The sequence below is a fragment of the Acanthochromis polyacanthus genome, chromosome 13, assembly GCF_021347895.1.
Source record: "Acanthochromis polyacanthus isolate Apoly-LR-REF ecotype Palm Island chromosome 13, KAUST_Apoly_ChrSc, whole genome shotgun sequence".
Lineage (NCBI taxonomy): Eukaryota > Metazoa > Chordata > Actinopteri > Pomacentridae > Acanthochromis > Acanthochromis polyacanthus.
Genome location: NC_067125.1, coordinates 15,297,616 through 15,316,189, shown reverse-complemented (window position 1 = coordinate 15,316,189; position 18,574 = coordinate 15,297,616). Strand labels below are relative to the sequence as shown.

Here is an 18,574-nt window from a genome sequence, read left to right as displayed (position 1 = left end):
ATAGTCCCCACTTTGAAATTCGTCTCTTAGCCTACTTTGTTGAAAATGATCATTTGTAAAATGACTTAAACCATAAAGTGTTGAAATGAAAGCACTTGAAGGTAATGGGGAGGTGAAGCGGTCATATGAAGGAGTGCTCTCACATCCTGCCAAACCGCTCTGCTCTGTGGATGAGTGCTTGATTATGGCTTTGTTAATCACCAAAGTGAGACAAGTGTGTCTCTCAAACCCTGGATCGGCCTTTTGGGGTTGTTTTAAAGTTGAAAAGAAAGTCAAAACTTTGTACATTGTCTTGAAAATCAGTGTATTTAATTGGGATCATAAAATGAGTGTGATTTGTTGCAAGTTGGATTTTTGATCGTTGCAACAGTGAGAAGTAACGTTTAATGTCTCTTTGCTAAGAAACATGTTGGCACCATAACTTTGAGGAGTAAGTTCACAATTAAAGGACATAAAAATAGGATTGCTGTATTATCTGCTGATGATTCCCAATGATAATTCTTTACCCTCTTTACAGTGAGATAATTAAGTCCTAAAACTATTAGAGGGGTTCCCAAATCGTTGCACATATCAAAAATTTGTTTCTTTTTTTTTTTATTAAAAAGTATGTATAAAAAGGAACAATGCAATACCAATTAAACAAATAATAACATTTTACCCTCTGTTTTCTGCAGGAGTTGTATTTATTCCTGAACAACTCATATCAACAAAACATGTTATTTCCCCTGTGGTGCTCCAACCTTTACATACGTGGTTTTGTGGGCGTTTTTGTGTGTACACATTCAGCACACAAGCATGTGAGTACACATTTGCGTGCTGTATGGTCCACATTCAAGGGATTCCCCATCACTCGTGCGTGCTGACTGGGAGTTTCTGCACCTCATACCATTTATCATCCACACAAACACGCAACTCATCAAAAAAGATTTATTGACCATGTCAGTCAGAAACAGGTAGGATTGTTTCCATAAATATATGTCCCTGCAGGGGGAGATTAAATCATTTCATATAATGTTGCAGTGATACACCACGAAGGCCAGCAAGTAATAAAAGGCAGTACAAATGAAAAATATTATAGTGCTGTATGGTTATAGGTTTCATTTAGACAAAGCTGTGTTAGAAAAAAAAGGGGGGATTATTATCTCAGTTTATACACATGAGCAAAATTGAATGTGCTCCACAACACAGCTCCTGTTAAAACTGAAAGGAAGAGAGGGGACCACTGCAGAATTTCACAGAAAAATGCACAAACCTCTGAGTCTTGTTTGCGGAATGCTTTTGAAAAGCTGACCTTGTAACGCAGGCTATACAATTCTGGAGGGTGTGCGAAAACTTGTAAAATTATCCACTGAAATGGGAGACTGCAGTCAGCAGCCGTGGATTGCTGCATCTGTGCTGCATTGCTGCACCGAGGCCAATGAAACATTTAACTGTTCATTTATGGATTTGGATTCATGCAACTACTTGTTCAGTGTTGTGCACACAATGCTTTCAGAGTTCTGTGAATCTGTTGGCACGGCGTTTGCCTACACTCGCAGTATTTTAACAGTGACAAATACTGCAGTAAAGTCCACGAGGCGTGTGTGTATATGTGTGTGCGTGCGTGTTTGTGTGTGTTACAGTATGCTTCAGATTTGGCAGAAATCTTTCATATCCCACTCTTTGTCCCCTCTTCCCTCACCTCTCCTCTCTTAATAGGCCTTGAGGGGGAACACAGCGTATTACCGTTTCTTAGACAGCGCTGTACCCAAAACACACATCCCCGATCTTATACACACACACACACATATACGCACACAAAAACTGGCCAAGAATCAAGCCCCACTCCTTTATATTACAATCTAGGAAGACACACACACAGAAAAGACAAGAAAAGTGCTGATCTGGGGAAGTATAAACTTTGCCTGCGTCAGTGGATCCGCTTAGTGCTGTAAAGTCGAGATATATGGTGTCACTAAAACGGAGTATCCCTTGCAAGTGTGACTGCGCAAAAACGCAGATAGAGCGAAAAAACTAATGACAGGACCGAAGGAGTGTAGAAGAGAGAACGAGAAAACGACAGGAGGGGAGGAGTAATAGGGAAAAAAAAGAAAATAAAGAAACATACTGGGTGGCAGAAGCAGTAAGATGAAAAGTACATCTGAGAAAAGTGGCTTAGTGGAGAGAGATGGAGCTGGAAAGGTGAGGTGTTTGTTTGTCTGATGAAGGAGCTCAGTTGGATATTATATTGACCCCTCTTGAGCTGTGGTTTCAAAGGTCTCTCTGAAACCCACAGCAGGCGACACTCCAGCTGATTCCACCTCTGCATGAGCACTGCAGCACCTCTTAAAGCAACATTTCACTTCGATCAAACAACGTCTCCCTGCTTGGCAAATGACACCGTGCACCGAGAAGTAAAATATTTGGATTGCTGGTGCTACTCTTCTTGAAGATGTTCAGCTTTTCAAGGTGACACAAAACAAGCAAAGTGAATACAGACTCTCATCGCTCCTCAATCTACTGCTGACAAGTGCAGACTCACAAAGAAACACAATGGCATCCCCGTGCTTTCATGTCTATTGTCAAAGTGACAGCAGGTCCACGGCTCCCCCAAGTGGTAACACTGCCAACCAACACTGTAAAACAAATTACACGACACTTCTTGGGTATCTCTCTGCCTCTTTCCTTTGATCTCAGTCTCCCGAGACTCTCATTTTGCATCTTCGCTCTATAACTAACCCAGTGCACCTCACTCTCCCACCCACATGATCCATGTAAGCGCTAAACATGTTATAAAAGTGTCTCTGCTTCCCCTCTAGGGGTTCATCACACACCCACACTATTACCCCTCTGCACCATCGCTACAAATGAGGTATTTAACTGCTGCTGTTATCTTCAAACAGGAAATAATTCAGTCCAAACACATTCACCCATTACTGGGTTCCTGTGGGAATTTTTAATTGAGTGACGAATGTGACCTAATAGACTATCATTATGAGTTGTGGTACTTTGGCTACAGTGTGACTTGCCAAAAGGCTACAGAGTCACCTTGAACATCAAATTTAAAGTAGGAGGATGAGTGTGTGTTCAAGAGCCACAAAGTTAAACTTGGCAAGGCTCCTTTTCTTTAAACATGAAGTAGTGTTGGGGAGTAAGATGAAGTTCTGCTGAGGTGCTATCCTTAGGTGACCTCGCTGGGGCCCAAGGAAAACGCCGACTCCTATATAGCTGCTTATCTGCCCTCATCAATAATGGACTGATACCAAGAGAGAGGAGGAGCAAGGCAACGATACCTAAAGACCAGAGGGAGAAGAAAGAGAACGGCGGGGAGAAACATAAACCGAGAGATAGATCATTTACTCTTCACAGCCCAGTAAGTTCAAATTATTAAAAACGCAAAGAGAAACAGAAAGACAGAGGGAAGATATGAATCACTGCACTGACAGTACCATGAAACCTTCCTTAACCTGCCAATTATCAATTCTCTGTCTCGGTTGGTGTCTTTTTCTGATTTTACAAATTAAATAACATTTTTTTCTCTAATCCTGCAACCTGGTTTAAACTCAAGTGAGTTTCAGAGATTGGTCAGTCAAGCGCAGTGATCCATGGTGACCGTTTGGCCCGTCCAGACAGCACTCAGCTCCGTCTGGCACTCTCCTAAATGAGCATGTCAATAGGCCAAACTGATGCCCTATCGATTCACACAGTCCACTAGTGCTGACACAAATGAAACACCAGAGGTCTCACTGTGTGTGTGTGTGTGTGTGTGTGTGTGTGTGTGTGTGTGTGTGTGTGTGTGTGTGTGTGTGTGTGTGTGTGTGTGTGTACTTGTTTCTGCTATACCGGTGGGGACTTTGACCTGACTATTTGCTATAAAGGTGGGGACTTGTCTTACGGTGGGGACCTAAAATGAGGTCCCCACGGGTGGCAACACCGTTTTCTTGGCCATATTGTTGTTAATAAAAAATGTAAAAGTGCAAAAACGTTTGTTTAGGGTTAGGCATTGATTTGGTGATGGTTAAGGTTAGGGTTAGGGTAAGGGTTAGGAGTTAGATATGAATGGGAGTCAATGGTAAGTCCCCACCGGTATAGAAAAACAAACGTGTGTGTGTGTGTGTGTGTGTGTGTGTGTTCTTGTACTTGCTACATGGTGAGTACCATTTTCTGCATTTAACTATCAAAGTGAGGACATTTTTACAAAGTGAGGACATTTTGGCCGGTCCTCACTTTGAAACAGCCATGTTTGAGGGTGAAGACTTGTTTTTAGAGAACAGGTATGAATTGAGGTTTGGTTAAGGTTAGGGTAAGGATTAAGTTTAGGCCATCAGTTGTGATAGTTAAGGTTAGGGTAAGGTTCTAGGAAATGCATTATGCCTATGGATGTCCTCACTAAGATAGAAGTACAAACGTGTGTGTGTGTGTGTGTGTGTGTGTGTGTGTGTGTGTGTGTGTGTGTGTGTGTGTGTGTGTGAGACTAAAAAAAAAAAGCAGACATAGAGCCACAAACGAGTACTGGCCACATGTGCCCAGTTGATTTTTCAAGCTGTACAGTTGATTTATTGATGAGAGTCATGTTAAGAATCTGCATTAGCTCACCCCATATACAACTAACGAACTGCAGACGTGTGTGAAAGTGTTAAAGTGACTAACCTATACGCCTCACATGGGAAGAACACTGATTAATCATGTGATAGACCTGTTACTGCTACTAATGCAATAAAGTTGCTTCTGTTTGTGTCGAGTATGACTTGAAGTTTCTGGTTTTGTTTGAGCGTTAGAACAGGGAAAGCCTTGAGGGAATTAATATGTCAATGAAATGTCTTTAAAGTGCCGTTTAAACAAAAATGTGTCTCAGTGAGAGAGCCAAAGAAAACAGTGAAAACAATGACTGATAAAAAAAGTAATTAACTTGTAGCAGTCAGTTGTTCTTCCTAGCATGATGAAGTCAAGATTGGTGGAATTTTACAATAAAACATTTTTAAAGGTCTGATGAATAGTTTTTTCTTTTTAAATATCCAAATTGTCCACATCGCTCATGGGATAGAAATGCACATGTACGTATGTTGTGTAAAATATATGCATTTGTACAGACTTTTTTCACTCCATAGGTCCATCTGCACAGGTGCATTTGTGGTGCCTGGTTCGAATTCTTCCTAAGACCGTATGGGTGTGCTGTTTGATTGACATCTAACTTACTTTCCTGTTAATTATACTGCACCTGTTGAGTTGAAAAATGTATTAAACTCATGATGTATATTAAGCAATGTTCTCACTGCAAGCATTGGTGCTCAGGGCTTTTTGTGGAAGAGTAGCTCCTTCATCCGTATGGGGATGTGTGTGGATTGTAAAGTTGGAGCCAGAAATAGTCTCAGTTTCTTTTCCTTTTTTAATGTGGCCAAACCCAGATTCCTGTATGAATTTGGGCCTGTTTCACAAAGCACACTAAAAAAAATTAGGAATTGAAGTCCAGCATAGTCAGGGCTTCCATCAAGGTCAGTTTAAGTTGACACAATCAGGCTAAATATAAACAGGTGAAAGTATCCAACATAATTGTATGTGCATGTTAGTCTTAACTTGATTTCCTGTAGACTTCAGTTTTGTAGGTCAGTGTTACAGGAACTCTAGCTGTGTAACAACTCCGTCTTAGCCCGACAGGTAACCTGACCTGAACCAGGTCAGCATAAAGTAACAAAGTAACTGAGCTTGAACTACGTTGAATTCACTTGATGCAACTGAAATAACCTGAGAGTACATCAGACTGACTGTATTAAACCTTTCTTATTTCGGAAATTTCCTTTCTGCAACAGGGTCCACCTCGCAGTCTTAAACCGATCTACATGTGCAGAAAAACAACAACAAAGACAACACATGCAGCACACTGCCAGACAGATGTAAACATAGAGGGCACTGAAGTTAATGTTCCTGTTTTTATCTATGAGCTGATGTGAAGTGGAAAGCAGTGAGCTCATCTGCAGATGATGATGAAGAGAAAAAGAGCCACATTTTTAATTATGGCTTTTAGTGGAATAATAGCTGCTTCTTCCATGTGGTGATGTGTGTAGACATAGAGCTGGAGTGGTGGGATCAGGAAGAGAATGGCTTCACAGAAACAGAATTTATGCTAAATTTGAGGATGTCAAGGCTTACTTTTGCCTACTCCTTTCCACAATACTCTGAAAGCTCGACACTCAGATCAGATGAGAGAGACTTAAAAATCAGTAAAGAAAAATCTGACTTGGGCCACTTTTGCAGATGGCGTCAGTATTCCATTTTGACATCCTCTTAAAATAATGGCCTAAATCATTTTTCAGGTTTTTCAGGAAAAAACTGAACCACACCACACTGAACCTTGACCTAGGCCATTATACTGAGGGGTAGAATCGCATGATCTGTTCAAATTAGAATGCAGGTGATTTTACCAGAGGTGGCCAGCATCATGAGGAGATGATTTAGGAGAAAGAAATAAAGCAACTCTTGTCAAGCAATGACTTCGACCATTATTTCTGGAAGGTGACAATATGTCCCATCCAACCTGAACACTGTAAAGCTTCTCTGTGGTACACAGTGGCAAATTGTAAAATTGGAGTCTTTCAGCCAACCATGTTTTACTTGAAAACCAATTCTGAAGAACAGGAATGGCACAGAAAGTCCCAACCTACAACTTGACAGAATTGACTCCTTAAGTGTAGCTTACTGAACCCTGAAAGTCTGAATCAATGTTTTTGTGATTGCAGTTTCAAGAAGCAAATCCTTAGCCATGATGCTAATATCATTTTTTACTAATGTCTTCTAGCTGAAAAACAAAAAACAAAACAAGTAACAACCATTGGACAAGACAAGTCCATAATTTTTCACAAACACAGATTTACAGATATTTTCCCACTGCAAATCCAGAGGAGCAACAGTTCACCAGTTTGTTTTAATTTTTCTATTTAGAGTACAAGTCTTGCAGGAAACACTGCTACATATATATGTTATACACTGTTTCATTTATTATACAGCATCATATTCTACAAGCTCCTTATATGTTTTATATGATGATATTGTAGGGTCAGTAAGGCAACTAATAACTGTTGCTTTCACTTGTACAGAACTGCAGCAAAGTCTTTATCTAATCTCTGAATATACTTAGTTACAGTCCTGGCTTTAACAGTGAATAACTGAACTGAACACATTGTACCGTAAAATCCCTGATTACACAGACTTTCCCATCTTGTAATTACAGGTCACTTTCCATCAGTCCAAAGCAATTTATTACATGACTGGTTTGAGGCCAAAGGTGTCACAGGATCTTGGTTGGTCTAATGCTCAGTGTGTAAAGCCCTTCACAGTTTAACACACCCTCCAACATCCATAATAGAAAAGGCTATAAACCAGGTACTTACATATACTGCTATATCCGCATACAGACACAGCACTCTGAAAGACATTTGGAATATCGTATTTTTTTTCTTTTTAGAACATTTTCCTCAACTATCTTCTGTAACACAACACTTACGATAAAAAATAAAACTGGTGTCCATGTGTAAGTTAGGCACAACAATGAGTCCACAATGAACCATACAGAAAAGTCTCATATACAATTGGCAAGTTTCTAATTTTCATCATAAACAAATGTTTACAAGTGAACGCATGCCTGCATAAACACACAAACTCTCATCCAAATACACACACACACACACACACACACACACACACACACACACACACACACACACACACACACACACACACACACACACACACACACACACACACACAACACAAAGGCGTCTGTGACCGCCTGACCGATTAAGTATTTAGAGAGGATACCAGCTCTTCTGTTAAATATTCAATTGTTTTCCAAGATGAATAAAGGATGAGCAATTGACGCATTTATCTGCATGTTTGTGTGTCTGACTGCATGCGTGAACGCCTGTCGGTGTGTGAGCAAATTTCCTCGATGAGTCGTTGGTTGAGTGCACATTTTTGTCGACTGCTTCTTGGTTACAAAATAGAGCTTCCTCAGAGCACAGAGAGACTGACACTCACACATGATTGCACAGAAAGACTCAAACACTTACACACACTACAGCACAAAGTGAGACAAATTAGGCCTCATCCCCTTTTACATAAAAATGAGCAAAACATGAACCAAAAATAGTATTGTATTTGTTTTTCATCTTTTAAATCCCTCGTTTATTTGTATTGTAGTGCTGTCCGTCCCCACTTAAAGGTCGTCAGTCCTCCACTCATGCTGTTTCTGCCTGTCAAGCACCATAATAAATAAAGTGGTGAGGTTGGACAGTTTCTCCTTACATAGGCAGATGCTAGAGTCTAAGCACTGTTAGTGTACACACGGCTCCAGACCAGAGAGGGGAGGCTTGTAACCAGCTGTAGTCAGTAAATGGTCATTGTGTCTCTTTGCAGTTCCAACACAACTATTTTTTTATCTGTCATTTGTCTTTTTTTTTCTTTATTACATTCCTTGCCTTGAAATAATATGGAGCAAAGAAACAGTTGTTGGAGGTCAGGTTCAAAACTACTTCTTCCTCAACCAAAACATGAAATATATGGATAATGATTTTCAGCTGCCCACTACAGATCATTGTAGTGTAAAAACTTCTCATTTTTACAGATAAACTCCTAAAGTACATGTCATACAGTTGGCGAACTGAGTCATGCAAAATAAAGATGCACTAGTCGAGGAATGAACAAAGGGTTATAGGGCTGGTGGTACTCCACTGATTAATCACTGATAATTGTTACAAATTTTCGCCAAAAACTAGTCTGAACTTGTGTGTTTATGTTCCCTGCTGCAATTTCTAATACCTATGCTTATTTCGTTGTAAGAATATCTCTGATTATATTTCTGGTAAAACAAAGTGAAGCAGCAAAAGTGTAAAACTTATATCAAGGAGGTTCCACATGTCATTTTCACATTTGAAGACACATAACACATTAAAGTGGTTGAGGGACAGAGATATTGAATGATGCAGATAACAACATCAGTAAAGAATGCAAGCACAAAGAAAGAAGCGAGCGACAGAAGAGAAGCCAAACAACTGTGGGAACACTGTCACCTTCACAGCACAGGCCATCAGCAGGCAGAGCTCATTTAATCAGATGGACTGACAAACATCCAGACCGTTTGGTTGCAGAAACACACAGAGGTGTTTCCGTTACTTCAGAGGACATTACATTGACTCACTATCAGCTAACTCATGCTTGTTCTACCCTAAACAAGGTCTTCGTACTAAAATCTAATGATTTATATAACGGGGACGTTTTGTCCCCAAAACTCTGTTGGGTCCCCACAGTGCAAATGTACAAACAGACTACTGTCCCCTCAACACAACTACACACATAAACACACACACACTGTGCACTCCAGAGCACATATGCTTCATAATGTGACCTTCTGCCCCCTGGAGGTTCAAATGCCCCTCCAGTGTTGAGTGCTTACCCAGCAATCCCCTGCTCTGTATCCAATAATATCATGGCCTTTAGAATAATCTTTCTGCCCACTAGGCTGATTGAATTGATGCCTCTTTTAATTTTAGTGTGAGTGATCAAAAATCAGCAGAGTGCATTTGCATCTGTAACTACTTTAGCATTTAGGTTAAAAGGGGATGTTCTCAATTAATACCTTATTTGCCTTTACCTTTTTTTTTCTCTCAAAAGGTTGACTAAGCACAATAGTTATTTTTTAGCCTAATATTCATCTATTTACCCCCAATGAAACTGTCTTCCTGTCCTGCAATATGACTGAGACACAAGCATCATCCTTTGTCCAAGATGTGCATTGAAGTATAGAAACTGTGAACTAGAAAATGTATTTTACAGATTTAGAAAAGTGTTTCAACTGAAGAAGGAAGAAGATTTTCTCCCGCTGAAGTGACTCAAAAATGGCAGATGGTGGAGGCATTGAATCACAACACGCTGTCACAGCTGCACCGTCTTTAACACAATGTGAGAAGACTGAGAACGCAAATAAAGCAAAGTAGGAGAATGACGGAGGCAAAGGAACCCCCAGAGTGAACCTGTGCCAGGCGGAGAGGCGTTCCGGAACAATACGTAGCTCCGGCTGGTGGTCCAAACCACTTTCTGAAGCTTTTTTAAACAATCTTTCTGGGACATAATAGTGGACCTTTGCTTCTCTAACATGCGTCGCTAACAGTGTCACATAGCGACAGTTTCAGGCCATGGCTAGATAATTAGCATTAACATTGGCCACATTAGCCCAGGGGAAACGTTGAATGCATATGTTCTGAACTGAACAACAGTCAGTTGTCACCACAGCCTACATGGTCAAGATGCACATTAATGAGACAATGAGCATGCAGCCATAAGAAGCAGCACTATCTGTCTCAACAGCACTCACAGATGCTCCCTCATGACTAAAAACACACACCCACGACCCACAAACAGACACACACACTCATGAATAATAAACTGTGGAGCATGTGAGGGCATGCTGTGAATCCGAGGCTCATAACTGCACTTATCCTCTTCCTCATCCCATCTGTGCTTTTTGAAGGAATTTTGAATGAATCAAATGTCTGGGAAACAAGTAGAAAGCATAAAATGTTTCCATTGTGTGTGTGATCTTGTTTTGGCAAAGGCTAAATGTCAATAAAGCAGCAGGAAAGAGAAATATAAGGATATTTTTATTGGTCCACATGCTGGGAAGGCAGCTGTGGGATATGTCTAGGCTATACCGGTATTGTTTTGTCCAATATGGTTCCAAAAGTTAGTTTAAATTTGGATTTATCTTCAAAATGGTAGCTTCAGGTTAGGATTGTTGTTAGATAGCATTAAAGACTTCTCCGATGTTTTTTATTCATTTGAAAAACTGGGTTTACTTGCTTTTGTCAGACCCCTATAAAAAATTTCAAAATTTAAAAAAAAAAAATTGTGGTACAACTCCTGGAACAACCCATGACAGGGCACTTTGCCATCAGTTTTAAGGAGTCACAAGCCAAAAGACTGTGTTAGGAGGTGGTTCCACACATTTTGTCATGTCACGACTCACCTCTCCCCACTGAGCCAGCAGGGCTTTGTAAGGAAAACACATTGGAAGGGCAGTGAGGGTGCTGTACTGATTTGCATCTCTTCCTCTGGGGTGTTCGTATGTTAATAAAAGCAATATTTTGCATTTTGCTCTTGTCTGGGTGAAGTCGTGCCTGGTTTTGGTTATTATATGGTTCAAGCAATGGAAAAGGTTTCCGTTTCTGTGTCTCTATGGACAGACTCCCCAGCACAGTTCTTGACCACTGATAAACACTGACCTGGAAAAGGACGTTGACAGCCAGCTGTTTATGTTGGGTTACCATGGCAATAACGACAAACTTTTAAACACACACATGCCCATGGACACACATATGCCAAGGTCCCAAGGCAAAATGCTGACAGCACATGGCCATATGAACTCCCATAGCCAGTTTGATCCAACAGGGATGCAGACTGCCATCCTTTCTTCTTCTACTCCCCCTTTCTCTTTCTCCATTGCTAGACACACACATGGAAAAGTCACGCTCAGTGCTGCCATTTCTTTAACACCATCATGACAACAGAATAAGTTTAGGCCATTATATTATTATACTGGCTGTTATATAGTCAAATATGTTGGCAGAATTTAGCACAGATTTGCTGATGAGAGAGCCTCAGGGATGGGTTGCTCTAATGACCAAAATACAGATCACGGAAATGCTAAGCCAGCAGCCTGTCCAGTTATAAAAAAACAGGTGGACATACATTTTTAAACCACATTGTGCAGCCAGTTTAGACACTGCATGCATTCTTTTGTTATTTTGTTAGAAAATTTGTATTCTCCTCATTAACCGCTTTTTTACGAAAAAAAATTGTCTGGAGCCTGAATTACTTTTTTCTCTCATTATAGCTCATAACTGTTGCAATGAACAACATAATAGAGTTATAAACTATTAATATTCTGTGGTTCCTGTGGGGTTGTTGCATTTAACAATACTTGTAGAGGACAGCAGTGACTATGTGTTACAGTGTGAATGTGAAGCAAGCGGTTGTTTTTATTAAGCATTTTCATTACACTGAGGCATAAAGATGAATCAACAAACCGAAGTCAGTGACAGAAACTCTGTCGGAGAATGAAATTCTTTATTAAAGAGCATCTTTCTCCTGTCGTCTTCACTGGCAACAACAACACAATACAGGCAAAGCAGCTACATGCTGCTTTCCTGCCCGAGGGCTGAGCAGCGATCCACAATGTCCCAATCACTCTCACTGAAACCACTCTCCAACATAATGCTTAGTCACAGATGACAAACTAGAGGAAAAACAATAAGCACACGATGGCAGTTTCTACCAGTGCCTGAGGAGCGAGAACTAGATTATATTCAAAACAACAATCACTCAACATTTAACGTGACTCATTTGGAGGATAAGGTAATCCTTGTTTTCTATTCAGTCTTGTACATTCAGATTAAAGAAAAGCTCCAGTGCCTAAACTGATACATAACTTGTACTACGGCTGTAATGTTTAAACAAAGGATGTTTGAAAGGCAACTTTTAAAGCACTGCAAACACAAATATGATGACAGGTACTAAAAACTGACATATTTCATTATCCACAGCACAAGTTTGAGTAAATATGAAGAGAAAAGAGAGCACTAAACTGTTAAACAATGTAAAGACTTATGAATTTATAGAGGTATTAATGTTTTTGGGGTGATCCACTATTCTTTGAACATGTGTGTGTCTGTTCATAGTTCGATCCAACATAGAGCAGGACAAACATTTTTAAATATTAGTAAAAATGAAACTGGTTTACCAGTCAATTCATCAAGGAGCATCAGATCAAAAGTACTGGCACAACACCGGTCGAAATACTGTATGCCCTCAGAGAATGATCAATCAGCTGGTGGGTTACACATAGAGATCAATAGTGGCTGTGATGAAGTGACTTTGTGGAATATAAAAAGAGTGGCCTTAACATTGTTTAAAAAAAAAAATGCAACGTGCATGGTGAATTCTGGGTGTTTTTTGTAGATATTGAACTCTTGACATGTGGAGTCCAAAACTTTTTCAAGAATTTTTCAGTGCATCAGACCTTCTTTATGTGCTGGTATTCCAATTACTGATGTACAAATGTGTCTATTTCCAATAAAATTAGAATAATCTGAGCACAATATTGAGAAAACATGATGTCATATACGATCACTTCCCTAAAACTACGAGCAACAACCAATTGAACGACGAGTTGCTCAAACATCATTTTTAAAAGTCAACTTTGGCATAAAACAGCAATCAATAAAGATTAAGTCAATCAATATGGCAGAACAGCCCAAAGCTAACACAAGCAGGAGTAACCTTCTCACACACACTCAGGTTACCTGTAGACCATGCCAGTCTGACTCTTCACTGTATCGTGCAGCGACAACGAGTGGAAGTTGAGAAACTCCTCCAACTGTTTGAGCTCCACCACAGTGTTGGGTTTGTTGGACGTCCACAGCATCAGAGGAGTGTAGGGTCGCGGCCCCGTCCCTGAGGATGTGTGCCTCACAAGCCTGCCCTGACCCAGGCCTTGGGCCTGGATCACACCCTGACCTCCGCCCTGAACCCTGGAACTCTTCTGCTTCGGGTTTGGGATCTCCGGGCATGTTGCTTTGTACAAATACATCTTCCAGCTGTCTTCTTCACTTTATCCTCTCTTTCAATCTCTCCCTTATTCTGTTACTGTGTCCCACAATCATGTACGCTCGCAGTAATCCAGGTAGGCCCCTCGCCCACTCAGCGCTACATGGAGCAGAGGAGTGCCTGTGTGAGCATTTGATTAAAGCTTAGTGTGAAGAAGAAGTATTCCTCGGGTTAAAGTTGCACATAAAGCATACTCCTCTTATTTAAAAAACAAAGGAAGAAATGCAGGAAAATCCAACGCTGAAAAAGACATTTTGAATCTGAATTCTGGAGTCCATAATGAAACTTGGGTCCAATCTGTCTGCAGAAATCCACACAGGAAAAACAGGCTTTTTTCCTCACATGTACCTCTCCATGCGCTGTGCCACATATGTTCTCTGTGCAGTTACATACATGGAGGCAGAGAGAGAGATACACAAACATAGATAACTCCCCCTCTCTCACCTCTCCTCTTCTCTCTCTCTCTCACACACACTCATGCGGCCACTTTGCCCCCTGCTCAGCCAGTCTACATTATAAGCTCAGTTTGGTTTTGCTCCCTATTAAATGGCATGGGAATCTGGGACGTTTTTCTCTCCCTCCCTCTCTTTCCCTCTCTCTCTCTCTCTCCCTCTCTCTCTCTGTCTGTGTCTCTCACTCTCTCCTTCCTTTCACCCTGTTTCTCCCTCTTATCCTCTCTCACACTCACTTTCCTCATCATCCCTCCTTTGTTTCCCAGTATTCCCTCCGTCACAAGCGCTTTTCACTTACTCCTGATTTACTCTCTTGTCTATCCTCCAGCATTTACAGTACGTCTCTTGCTATTGCTTTTCTTCTCGCCATCTCTTAGTAATTTTTTTTTCTTCTGGCACAGACACACTGTGAGTACGCACACTTTTTCAGATGCTTTAGTCACTTCTCCATCCCCAAAATGTCACATCACAGTGCCACTGAATCTGTTTCATCTCTTTTTTGTGTTATATTTCTAACTCTACCCTCTATTTCTCTTCTAGCTCAGTCTAAGCAAAGTGTACTCTGGAGTTTTGCCCATAACAAACACATAAAATATATGTACACACTCAAGCACAAACTTGAACACAGCCATCAGTGTGGTATGAACAACTGTGCTCAGTCTGAGGACAGTGTTTTTGCAATGAAGTGAACTATAAAATAAAATGGGGAGGCCTCTGTTTTCTCTTTCCCCTCTTTCTCTCTTCTCTCTCACCACACACACACACACACACAAACACACACACACAGTATATAATCTCTCACCTCTGGCCTTCTCATGGGAGCATTCAATGACATCACGTCTAGTTCTCCAGTGGATTGCGGTAATCATGAGGAATACCATTCTCCCATATCAGGAAATCTGAGTTTAGATACACACTGTCACTCCCTCTATAAACACACACACACACACACACACACACACACACACACACACACACACACACACACACACACACACACACACACACACACACACACACAGAGAGACACACACACACAGATGGTGGTAATCTTTTTTTCTTTCCACTGCTCTGGTATTCAGCTAAAACTTGGCATTTCAGCCTGACCAGAATAACCAGATGTGTCCACATGTACGCACAAATACAGCATGGCATGAGATGAGCAATGAAAAAATATGTTATTAGAAAGGTTTCAACACAATAATGACATATGAAAACACTTACTGAATTGTGTCCATAACCTGGTGCGAATGTGCAGCGGATGCTTTTTATTGGAATAAAATTTAATTTTAACCTTGATTCAGACTCGTGTGTGTCAGGATCACTTTTCTTTATTGTCATTGTGAAGCTATAAGGTACCAACTGGCTGCACTTTGGTTCTTAAAAATGGTACAGAGAAAGGGTTGTGGTGACTTCCAGCCTAGCAAAAGCTTTATTTTTCTTAAATAATAAAAGAAATTGCACAAATAATGAGTTTGCAGCAGTGGAACAAACTCAAAACAGCTGTTTTTAAACCTCTGCTCATGTAAAATTTGGACATTTGGCCACTATCAGAGCCCATACATCTGTCCCTTAAACGGATACAAAACTATGTCAGACTATTGCAAATGCAACACAACTAGTGCACTGGTCCAAATACATAAAATTAGGTAGAGACATTGGTAGAGGGGCAGCTGTGTCCAGCAGGGTGGGTGGAAAAACTGATCCTGCCTGGCAGCAGGAATGTCAGCTGAGCTTATGCAATGCCAGAGTGTGTTTACAGTGTATTTATAGACACTAGATATACACATCCATACGCACACATACAGCGCCTGCCATAATTATTGGCACCCCTGATTAAGATGTGTTGAAAGCTTTAAAATAAATTCAATTTTTATTGCAGAAGCATACTCTCACACTGAAAATTGTAGAAAAATGTATTATAGGAGAAGATTATGTGCTGTTTTGTTGGCAAAAGGGAGTTGTACAAAGTATTAACATCAGGGGTGCTAATAATGGTGGCACACATGATTGGATGTAAAAGAATTATTTCTTAATGTGTGATTTTTTTCCCCCCACTAAATAAATGCACTTTACTTAAAGGTTGGATTTTGCTATATTTAGAAAAAAAAAAAAGAATTTATTAGAAGCTAAAGAACACATCCTAACCAGGGGTGCCAATAATTATGGAGGGCGCTGTAAATGCGTGCACGTTAAATGAATAGACTGCAAACTTTAATATCAGCACAACAAACAGTTAATGCTCTCTGCTGTTTTAAAATTCACCTTGAATTTTACTCTTCTGTTGCTTTTCTCTCTGTCTCACTTGGGTTTTTTTTTGTTTCTCTCTTTCTGTCTGCCTCTTCGTTCCATGCTATTTTGGCCTCTGGTGTTCGTTCTCCTTTGAGCCACTCAGCATGTGGGCAGGTGAGTCACTGACGAGAATAACAGAAAAAGACTGAGAGGGGAGAAGAAAGGGAGGCGCATAGGGAGGATGAGAGGCCAGGGAGAGGACAGTTTGGGGGATGCAACAAGCGCAGGAACGCTGCTCCGCAGTATGAGAAACAAAGCTTCAGACCACATTTCCGCCTTACATTTTCTCTGTCTTCCCTCAGTTTAAGGTTTTATGTTTCTATTCTGAGCTTTTACAATCAGCTCTTTGTTCCCTGAGACTAATTAGCTGTCTTTTTCTGTCTCTTTCATTTTGCCCCCACCACCCACTCATGTACTCCCTTCAGTGAGTGAATCCCCATATAATGATTGCATATGTGACAATTATCCAGCACACAGTATGATAGAAGCAGGACAAGCAGAGCAGCATGCCATACAGCACTGTATGCTCTTTTTGTGGAAGAATTTTTTAAAATAAAGGATGGCGTATGAGGCTTTTCTAAGCTTGTACTATCTGCAATGCGTACAACTATCTTTCTGTGTTGTTTATGACAATAAAAACACTTTCTATGCCGTCTGACTCTATGGCTGCAATAATTATGCCAGTGATCAGTCTCTACCCCTCAGGGACTGTCCTGCTCCTGTTTAACACCAGTGTGCTGGCCTACATTCTCCACTAAATCCCATTGTTATTATCACTGGTAATCTAGATTGATGCTGAGGAGTGAGAGTCAAGTGAGACAGATATTATATTACATTAGTGAATAAGATGTAAGAACAATACACCAAGTGCAGCATTTAGCAGTTGACATTTCAGACGTCCCGAGGCTCTTCTCACTTTCCTTAAACCCTTTTAACTACTGAAGGAGTGTTGTAAAGAAGAGAGCATAGTATTCAACCACACTTTAATGTCTGGCTATGTCAGAAAAAGTGCAAATACATTGTAAAAAAAGAAAAGAAAAAGGATCAGCGAGGATGATAATATTCTAGCACCAAATCAATACTGCAATAACCATCTCACAAAAAAGTTCGGTACTTTTCCAGAATTAAAATACAGCTTATAGTCTTAGTTTGAGCTAAGGTCATGTGTATTTGGCTTTTAATGTATAATGAAGGATATTTACATAAATCTATGAAATTACCAATAAACATGGTTGAATATCCCTGCAAATTTGTAAATACACTCCATCTTTAAAATTAATTGATTAAAGTTTAAGTTATCATCCAAGCGTATGTAGGTAACGCCTGACAGACAGATATGTCAGATTTGACAGTGCATCTCCAGTACTCTGTAAACTAGATTCATATGTTGAGAGGATGTTTGTGGTATTCAACGTGAATACCATAATTTACATCTTTCTTTTATTAAACAGAAAGAACATATTTGCAAAATGACAATATGCTTTGACAAATATTGTTGATGACAAAAAAAATAGTCTTTCTTTAAAAACATGGAAATTCTATGGTTGTTCACAGTTACATGTTCTGATGTTGTTGTTTTTTTTACATTAGACATGTAACTTTACAGTTAATCTTTGAAGTTCTATGATTTTTTTTTCTGTATTTCAAACATGCAGAAAAAAATCTGTTGGATTAAAAAATAACATTGTAGCTTAATGTTACCATGTCTCCATCTTTTAAAGGACTGATACTTCAGCAAAAGCAGGGCGGTTGTTTGAATCAAACCCCAAATCTTGGCACCATCATCACACTTCATCCATCAGGCTCTATTGGAACATGTGTTTTTGTTCTCCATGCAATAGGATCATGTTTCCACACCTTTGTCACACCTGGTGGCAAGGGTATGATGAAATATAATACCTGGTCAGAGAAGGGCAGTGATACTGCTGGCTGTCACGATCATTTGAACTCATCCAGTTTTAGGCCTTGAAACTGCTGTTCACTGGTTTACTGTTGCAGACTATGAAACTTGGCTTTGCATTCCAGTGTTTAAAAAAACATGGGTCGATTAGATCCATTACTAGTGGAAACACACTACTGTACAAATGCAGACTTGGACTCTAGCTCATTAGTAATTCTGAGGATCACTCTACCACAAAGGAGTTCCCTGGTGTCCCTTTTTTGTTCTGGTTTCGCTGTGGTACCACCTGATCTTTAGA

The 18,574-nt window shown here is 40.2% G+C and overlaps 1 protein-coding gene across 1 annotated transcript in view; it reads right to left on the bottom strand.

The window, feature by feature from the left end:
* The window catches only part of kcnab1a (potassium voltage-gated channel subfamily A regulatory beta subunit 1a), a 136,488-nt gene extending 122,345 nt beyond the window's left edge, over positions 1-14,143 (bottom strand). Inside the window, exon 1 of the mRNA XM_051957857.1 lies at positions 13,329-14,143. Within this exon, the coding sequence (XP_051813817.1) occupies positions 13,329-13,615 (287 nt within the window). The 5' untranslated portion in view covers positions 13,616-14,143. The remainder of the gene's footprint in view (positions 1-13,328) is intronic.
* Positions 14,144-18,574: the final 4,431 nt, after the last annotated feature.